Source organism: Sphaerodactylus townsendi, linkage group LG17 (assembly GCF_021028975.2).
Source record: "Sphaerodactylus townsendi isolate TG3544 linkage group LG17, MPM_Stown_v2.3, whole genome shotgun sequence".
NCBI classification, from domain to species: Eukaryota; Metazoa; Chordata; class Lepidosauria; order Squamata; family Sphaerodactylidae; genus Sphaerodactylus; species Sphaerodactylus townsendi.
The window spans coordinates 18480981-18489784 of NC_059441.1; the positions used below are offsets into that span (position 1 = coordinate 18480981).

Here is an 8804-nt window from a genome sequence, read left to right on the forward strand (position 1 = left end):
TCACACCTGAGCCTTCCATGGCCCAGATCTCAGAAACTTATACAAAGGAATTCAGAGACTTCCAAGGAACATGTGAGTTTTGCTGGGATTACAGTGGGACAACACACACAACACTGCACACAATATACTTATTTGGATGCCTGAGTAAAGAACCGCACACATGCTTAGCACCACACTACCTTGATGTATGGCTGTTCACTTGTTTTAAGAGATAACAATATTGATACTTACATGTTCTAGAGGGAATTGGTAAGACTCTCTTTTCATTTCCTGTTTGTTCTGCCATCACTGCCCTTTAAAAGGAGAATCAAAACCTGAGTATCTGACAGTGGGAGAGACAAGGGGAGCAAATGCCCCAGTTTGCCAGCAGAGGCAGTTATGTTTCCTTATTGCTTTGACCTGAGAAAGAAGGGGAGATTCTTGCAACGGAGAGTTTATCAACAAGAGGACCATCTTGATTCGATGACAGCTTCCAGGAGCACTGCAGAAAACAAAACTCACAGTATTTGCTCATAAATATTGGATGCTGATTAAAAATATTATATGCAAAGTCTCAGAAATGAATGGAATAAGAAGCTGGAGTACCCTGTTTTGTCAAAGCATTGGGATACAGCCTTAAATTTATACTTGCTCTTTCCATGGATCTTAAGCTGAGAGTTATTTAGGTTCAAGATATACTAAACACCACAGTGACTCTTGAGCAAAGGAATGAGTAAAGTTTCTGACTGTTGCTGTTGCAACTCACTGGACACATCTCTTAAACATATGCTATAGGACATGTTCAGTCATTTTGTTTTTCTGGGAAGAAGTTATGATACATATCAATTTTTGCCAGAATGCCCCGGTCGGTTTCGCAAGGCCATAATCCCGAAACCGTATTTGCCTGTCTTTTGAAAGTTTACTGATGGTCAACAAAAATGGACCCTCTATGACCTTACTACAGCTAAAAGATTCATATTATAACACTGGAAAGATAAAAGTCACCTCTGGTAAATCAATGGTTTCAGGAGCTTAGAACTTTAGAACCACACAGCACCCCAGTGATTCTGGCCATGAAAGCCTTCGACAATACAACTTTATAAACAGTTAAACGTATGGCATGGGCTGGTTTTTTGATACTTGAGAACCATTTATAGAAACTTAAAATCCACCATCACCAGAGGTGGGATCCAACCAGTTCTCACCACTTATCTAGAAAGGGTTACTATTTTTTTCTGAGTGCCGAGAAGGGGTTACTAAAGCAACCTCCCTGCCCAATAGGGACTGGAAGTGCGCCACTGTTTGAATCCCACCACCATCGGAACCTGTTATTAAAATTTTTGGATCCCACCACTGACCATCACTATTATATTTTGTCTTTATGTCTATTCTTTTTCATTGTTTTTTTTTTGGGGGGGGGAAGGGGAAGAAAACAAAAAGGGATGAAAAACTCAAGATATCTCCTGCAAACTGCATACTCACCTTGCATCCTTTTGGGGGAATGCAAAACTTTGTCCCATTGAATAGGGAAGGTTCTTTACCCATATAGTCACCATTGTTTGATCCATAGGCACCAGAGTACCCTGCATATCTTCTTTAAGTGTTTTGGTGGAAAGGACAGAGGAGGGGCAAGAGTTTTTATCAGAGATTAGGTCTCCCATTTTGTTGCTTACCTGTACAAAGTATCTTGTCTGTGTAACTCTAGTTGCAGCTGTGACATTGTGGCTTGTGGTGTTTGTGCAGGGAGTTTACTATTCTGTAAGGGTTTAGAGAAGTCAGGTGTTTTCATTCCCACCCACCCTCCACTCTCCATCTATTGACAGCTTGAGCAAAGTTCTTGCATTTGCTCTTGGGTCTGCACATGTAGGAGCACAGTGATATGGGCTTTAGGCCACATACATCTTGATCTGTGTGAGTTATGTTCCTAAATCAGATGTATATACTCCTGGCTGCACTCACATCTCTTAAGACTGACCTTTAAATCTGAACTGTTTGTAAAAACTTGCCTTTATGTTATATGGAGGAAATAATAATCTTGTTTCCAGGAAATGTCATGGGGGAGCTGGTGGGCGGTTTTTCCGGAATTCAGATTTGCTAAATTGGCATTTTGAATGCTGCGCACAGTGTATCTATTACCTCTAATTTGACTGAATTTCAGAACAAGAACCATGAAATGCACAGAAATACTTCAGAGTTTTGTGAATTATCTCGAATCTTTTGAGGTCTGATTGAACCTATGCTGTTTTTATGACAGAAATTCCCAAGATGTGTGCTGGGGGGGCGGGTGGGGGGAGGGCATGACTCTGCTATCATGTTGTCACAAAGAAATTAATTAAACCATTTAGAGGGCCCTGAGAGTCCAAGACACCCATCCACTGTATGAGGTTGCCTGTTGTGGCTCAGTATGATTTACTTCTCTGGCCTTCCAAGCAGTCATTTCTTCCTGCAGTTAACTCTGCTGTGTCTCTGAACTAGATAATTCAACCTTTTCAAATCCAGTTGTGAAGTATAACTATTTTTCCTTCAATGGGGATTTCTGTTGCATCTGTGCATTATCAGTGCCTTTTTTTCAATCTGGGACCATGCCCAGAACCAAAATTGATGCATAAACACAAATGATCCATTTCTGTGAGGACGGAAAATCCTTTTGCAAACTTTGAAAGTCAATCTTTTCAGCTGGAAGAATGGCACATGCCTGACGAAGTGATGAACAGAAGTACAAAAAAAATGCCAGCTGTGAATGCCAGTTCAACCAATACCAGGAAAACTGGTCAGAGCATTGGAAATTAGTTGGAATCCTAGGTCTAGCTCAGAAACTGGTCCTGATAACACTGAGGCCTCTTCTGCACATGCAGAATAATCAGTGGTGGGATCCAAAAATTTTAGTAACAGGTTCCCATGGTGGTGGGATTCAAACAGTGGCGTAGCGCCAATGGGGCTGGGCGTGGCATGATGGGGGTGTGGACGGGCATTCCAAGGCCGGGGCATTAATAATTTCTCTGTTACGGTAAAAAACTCTTACTGTAAAAAAAAAGTTCCTAATTTCCAGTTGGTATCCCATAATTTAAACTCATTATGGCAAGTCCTATCGTCTACTGCCAACAGAAACAACTACTTCTCCTCTAATTGACTGCCTGTCAAATACTTAATACTTTCAAATACTTAATTTTGTTTCTAGAAATCAAAAGAAGGATACTTTCCTTAAACAAGGAACTTTACCATATTTCTAAAACATGTTTTTTAAACAGCCCAACAGGGAGAATTATCCCATTTTCTACCTTCACTAACCACATAGGAAACAACAGGACTTTTTTATGATTTTTTTGACCTAATGGAATTTTAACGGAAAACCAGACCCAATTAGTAACCCCCTCTCGGCACACACAAATAATTAGTAACCTACTCTCGGGAACTGGTGAGAACCTGCTGGATCCCACCTTGATAATGCAATTTTAATCCACTTTTACAACTGTTTGCGAGTGAATTTTGCTATTCTGCGCAGCTGCAAAGCACGTTGATAGTGCATTATTCTGCATGTGCAGAAAGGGGCCCGAGACACTAAGAGCCTGAAAACAGACTTTTAAAATATCTTCAGTACAAAAGCATATTTTTAAAAGCCAAGCAACTAATAAAGGTCACTGTTGAGTGGAACTTTTCAAAGGCATTGTATGGAAACTGAAACCTCCCTTTAGTTTACTGTGCTTGTTTGTTTCAGAAACAGACAAACCTAGCAACCCTGTCTTTCCACACAATACCCAAGGTGGTTTTCAAGATATAAACACGTAATTACAACACATCAGCCAGGTTAAAGCCACAACTTCCACAAGTCATATGGCTGAGGTAGCTGCTTTTCCCCCATCCCCGTCGCTTCCCCTTTCTCCATATTTCCATTCTCCCCATGGCACTGGATATGCAATTATGGGGATTTTTACAGCCATCATTTTAGACTCGGTTCTGAACGGTCACTTTTGTTTTGCTCTGATTTTATTGCATTGCACCCATTTATGGATAGGCTGGAAGCCCCTCAAGGGAAGGGTGGCATTTTAATAATCATAAATAAATTTTTTTAAAAAGATGCGTCCTCCTGTCCCTCCTCGTGACTTCCAACTTGGCCATATTATCAAGCATCAGAATAAAGGAGTGAGGTGGTTATTTGCGAGGTAAAAACACTCCGGGGATGCAAAGAGCCGTCCAGTCACAGGCAAGAAACTTTGGGGCGGTTTGCAAAGGCACTCTGCGCATGCTCAAGAGACCACACGCCTAGTAATGTGTCTAAATGGCAGAGAGTGCGGTAAGAGGTGACTTTTTTGCGTGGTGAGGAACGGCGGCGAGCGTTTACTCGCCCGCACGGAGCGTCCCTTTATTGCCCTCAGGCAGCGCCATTTCCGCCGCCTCAGGCCGAGCCAACGGTCTCCGAGCCCGCCCTTTTGGACGGCAAGGCCCCGCCCACCGCCTTCAAGGCCCCGCCCTCAGGGGCGGAGCTGGAAGGAGGCGGAAGTCAGGAGCTGCGGCGGAAAGGGACGCGTGGAGGAGGTCCGGTCGCATGGGAGGCGAGTCGTCTTCTTTCCTCTCCCCGGGCATTGTGTGGGCAGCGGAGCATCTGTCTGCTCCTCTCTTGCAGCCGGGAGACTGGGGCTGAAGCCCATACTCAGAAATGGGGCTGGAATATTGATTCATATTGATTTATTTGACCCCCAAACCTTAGGTTGCCTCATAGCACCTTATAGCCATGTATTTTTCCTGCTAGTTGTCCCCTCCTCTGCACAATTTGTATATTTCCTCTTGAATGTAAGTTTTGCAACTCCCATGCTTTACATGTGAATGCAGAACCACGCATTCCATTTTTATTGGTGCGTATGCGTCCAATATGGAATCTGTGCCTCATTCATAACATGTGAAGGCTTGTAAATGTGTGTATAGGGGTTTAAGCCCATATTCAGACCTGGGACTGGGTTGTTGAGTAATTTGCCCCCCATGCATTAGGCTGTGAAATTGCTTCATAGCACCTTAAAGAGAAGCCTGGTATTTTCCTGCTAATTGTCCCCTCTGCACAATGTTTATATTTCCTTTTGGAATGTGAAGTTTGTAATTCCTTGTTTTACATGTGAGTGTAATTGGTGCAGAGGTTGGCAATATGGAATCTGCCTTATTTGTGAAGGTTTGTGAATGTATACTTAGGGGATGCTATCTGGGGCTGGGATATTGATTAATTTGGCCCTTGGAACATGGGGCTGTGAAATTGTCTTATATTGCCCAGTATTCCAGTTTGATTGAGGCTGATAAATAAGTTTGATTGGCATGCATGCTTGCAATGTTGAATCTCTCATTCATAATCTGTGTATATGCCACTATCTTGGCATTCATTTACAGGGTTGCTAACCTCCAGGTGCCAATTCATATGCAGCTATTTCTGTTGTAGGAAAAAAACTTCCCAACTCATTGTCATTGACCTTGGCCCCTGGAAAAGTCTTTTTGGTTGTGTTCACTGTTCCCTCTCAAAATTCCAGCAATTCCTGATGGCTTAGCCAAACTGGGAAAAGCTGATTTACACAGATTGTTGATGTTTTAAAAGATTGTGAAGTAACTTTTTGAATCTGCAGAGATTTCAGAATGGATTCTACTCCTGATATCCTTCAGCGTTATGAGGAGATGTTTATTCATCGGTTTACATCAGATGACGCTGAATATCAGGAATACGTCAACAGCCCTGCAGCTCCACCTCCCGTAGTAGAAGATTGGTTAAACAGGTCTGTAACATTCCCCCTTGGGCTGTGATTTTTTTCCTTTTGGTGGGGAGTCACAGGGCTGTATTGTGGGGAATGGAGGCTGCAGATCCATAAATCAGTGCAAAACAATGTGTTGCCCCTGTAATTACTAGTGTCTTCCTTCTTTAATTGTAGTGTATTAGTTGAGCAGGTGGACACACAACAGGCAAACCAGATCTTTTCATGATCGCTACAAAGCTTGGAAAAAACCTTATGCCTGTATAATTGCATTGCAGAGTAGATTGGGAACGGATGCTGCTTGTCTAAAACACTCTCTTCGTTGTTAAGAGGTGTCTCCAGAAACAGGGTTGCATCCAGCCAACTTTTCTGCTAGTGAAAAAGGCAGGAAAAAGTCTGTTGTCTATTGTGATACTGGGACCTGTGTGTACGAAAACAATAAGGGACAGAGTAAACAGATGGAGTAAAAAATGTGGCTGGATCCAACCTATTCTGAGGTCATTAATCCTTCAGAAGGCCACTGATGGAATGTTTTAACTTGAATGGGCAGCAGTGGTACAGACCACGGGTGACTGCATAAGGGAGCTGTCCACAATCGCTGAAATCCGGATGGCCAAGGCTAATCTTGATCGATCTCAGAAGCTAAGCAGGGTTGGTCCTGGTTCATATTTAGATGGAAGACCATCAAGGAATCCCAAGGTTGCTATTGCAGAGTTTGGCAAACCACCTCTGTGACAATCTCTTGCCTTGAAAATCCTACTGGGTTGCCAGAAGTCGGAGTCGACTTGACGGCACTTTGCATACTTTACTGAAGGTTGCACACGGCAAAGACCTAAGAAAGCAACAACTGCCAAGATCCGAGAAAAGCTGCTCTTGCTACAGGCTTGGGAGAATGAAGCTCAAATGTTGCTTGTGCAGTCTTGTCTAACCCATCCTGTCAATCCAGTTGGTCAACAGTTGTAGCCCTGAAACTGACATCAATAAGAAACTTTTCATCAAACTCAGGTGGTGCTTTTTTGTTTTTGTCTTTTCATCAGAGAACGCAGAGTGCCTTCCACACTCGAGATCCTTCAGAATTTCGAAAAGATGTTTGTCCATCGATTTTCATCGGAAGATGAGGAATATCAAAAATACGTCCAACGTCCTGAAGGCCAACCTCCCCTACTAGGAGACTGGAGAAGCAGATCGGGTGGTCGAGATCGGTACTGTTTCTGTTTTGTCAAAATAGGTTTCTTAGTCTCACAGAAAGAAAATAAAAACATTTTGGGCATCATAGCAAAATGATGAGAGTTTGAGCATAACTATTCAAAGCAAAACACTCAGTTGGGCAGGGAGGTTATCCTCTAGAAGAATAAACTAAGAGGTTTTCCTTGTCTACCTGGTGGGTGGGGTAGGACAGGGTCAGTTTCAGCTCCTGGAGTGTTTCCCTTTGGTGGGCTGCACCTTCGAAGGGTACAACTTGTAGAATCCTGCATCAGCTCTGAACTGGAGAGCTATTCTGCAGAGAATGTGGGTACTGGTGCCTTGGAAATGTCTGAAGAAGACATCTGTTTCAGAAGGCTGCTGCTCTTCCCCCAACATTCCTTGAGGGAGTGATCTTACTCGTGGCTGTGTCAGGACAAGGTTTTCCAGAAACAGCCTAGAAATTAGTGTCCTTTGGATGCTTCGTTGGGCCTTGGGTGGGCTGGTTTGGTGCATAGGTTATCTGCGCAATATATGTGATGTGCTTTGAAAAGTCTGAATTGTTTGGAAGGTGCTGCGTGAATTTTGTAATGTTTGTGCTGTTTTGTGTTCCGCTTCTTTAGGTTCAGAGATAACAGACAGTTCAGAGGCAGAGGGGACAGATATGACCAGCAAGGCGGGTATCGATCTAGTCAGTGGCAAGAAAGAGGCTGGGGCAACAGTTACCAGCAACAGAGACAGTCGTCTTATTCCCAGCACGGCCGGGCGCCCCGGTACGGTTACAGTTCTTACTCTCCGGGACCCCAGTATGGTCATTACTGATAGGGCCCATTGATGCGATGACTTGCAGTTGTATTTCCAGTATTATGATCTTTCTGTTTGGTTCTGTCAGGCATGAATCTCAATTTTATTCAGGTTTAGATTCTGAGTTTGTGTATAATGGGTTTGTTGCGAGGGTTAATGCAAACCCGCTGATGTATTTCTGCAATGCATGTTTAGCAAAGGGTAGCTGATGTTTTGAAACTGACATGCAAAAGATAACACTGATTTCACTACCCTTCTGTTAATTTCTGCTTCCTGTTTTTGTGTCACTAGTATTTAATGGATCTGGGGAAAAAGAAATAGCGTTTGTGTCAGGCAAATCTGACAAGGGCCGAACTGCTCTTTCTGAAATCCTGATTCATATCTGGTTGTTACTAGTGGGTAGACGTACTGCTGATTTTAATCTTTAGTCGTGGGAGAGAAACATTCAGGTTGTATTTAGCTACTGCTAATAAATAAGCTTATGTTTTCCAGTTTCGTTATTCCACATGTGGGTGTTTTTTATACATCTGGGCAGCATTGTTGAGATTCAGCGTGGCAAACCCAACAACTTACTGAAACAGGGCCACAATCCTTCATTTCTGCATGTGGATATGGAGGGAATCTCCATAGTTTTTCTGTGAGGTCTTGCCAGCATCTTTCATGTCCACATGCTGGAAGTTCAATTGTTGTCAATAATATAAGGCTGTTCTATTCAACTAGCATTCATTTTTACTGTGTCAAAACCATTATTTTGTGAATTATTGAAGAGGAAGAGGAAAAGGGGGAGGAGGAGTTTGGATTTATATCCCCCTTTTTCTCCTGTAAGGAGACTCAAAGGGGCTTACAATCTCCTTTCCCTTCCCCCCTTACAACAAACACCCTGTGAGGTAGGTGGGGCTCAGAGAGCTCCAAAGAACTGTGACTAGGCTAAGGTCACCCAGCTGGCATGTGTTGGAGTGCACAAGCTAATCTAGTTCACCAGATAAGCCTCCACAGCTCAAGTGGCAGAGCGGGGAATCAATCCTGGTTCTCCAGGTAAGACTGCACCTGCTCTTAATCACTCCACCACGCTGGCTGTCATGGTAGTTTGATGCAAGAACATTTATAGTTCATTGA

The 8804-nt window shown here is 43.2% G+C and overlaps 1 protein-coding gene across 2 annotated transcripts; it reads left to right on the top strand.

Moving 5' to 3' along the window:
* The first annotated feature begins 4404 nt into the window (after window positions 1–4404).
* Window positions 4405–8179, top strand: RAMAC (RNA guanine-7 methyltransferase activating subunit). 2 transcript variants are annotated; one of them, XM_048482215.1, is made up of 4 exons: window positions 4405–4529; window positions 5580–5726; window positions 6740–6904; window positions 7508–8179. In XM_048482215.1, exons 2-4 carry the CDS (start codon window positions 5590–5592, stop codon window positions 7704–7706), a joined length of 501 nt encoding a protein of 166 aa, XP_048338172.1. In that variant the 5' UTR covers window positions 4405–4529; window positions 5580–5589; the 3' UTR covers window positions 7707–8179. The 2 variants fall into 2 exon arrangements, with proteins under 2 accessions (XP_048338172.1, XP_048338173.1); XM_048482216.1 differs by lacking the exon at window positions 4405–4529 and adding an exon at window positions 4552–4767.
* Window positions 8180–8804: the final 625 nt, after the last annotated feature.

Bases quoted from the DNA above. Each gene is read 5' to 3' on its own strand.
- RAMAC (XM_048482215.1), top strand. From the start codon at position 5,590: ATGGATTCTACTCCTGATATCCTTCAGCGTTATGAGGAGATGTTTATT. The intron at 5,727-6,739 runs GTCTGTAACATT...TCTTTTCATCAG, and splicing joins GTAGAAGATTGGTTAAACAG to AGAACGCAGAGTGCCTTCCA. The intron at 6,905-7,507 runs GTACTGTTTCTG...CCGCTTCTTTAG, and splicing joins AGATCGGGTGGTCGAGATCG to GTTCAGAGATAACAGACAGT.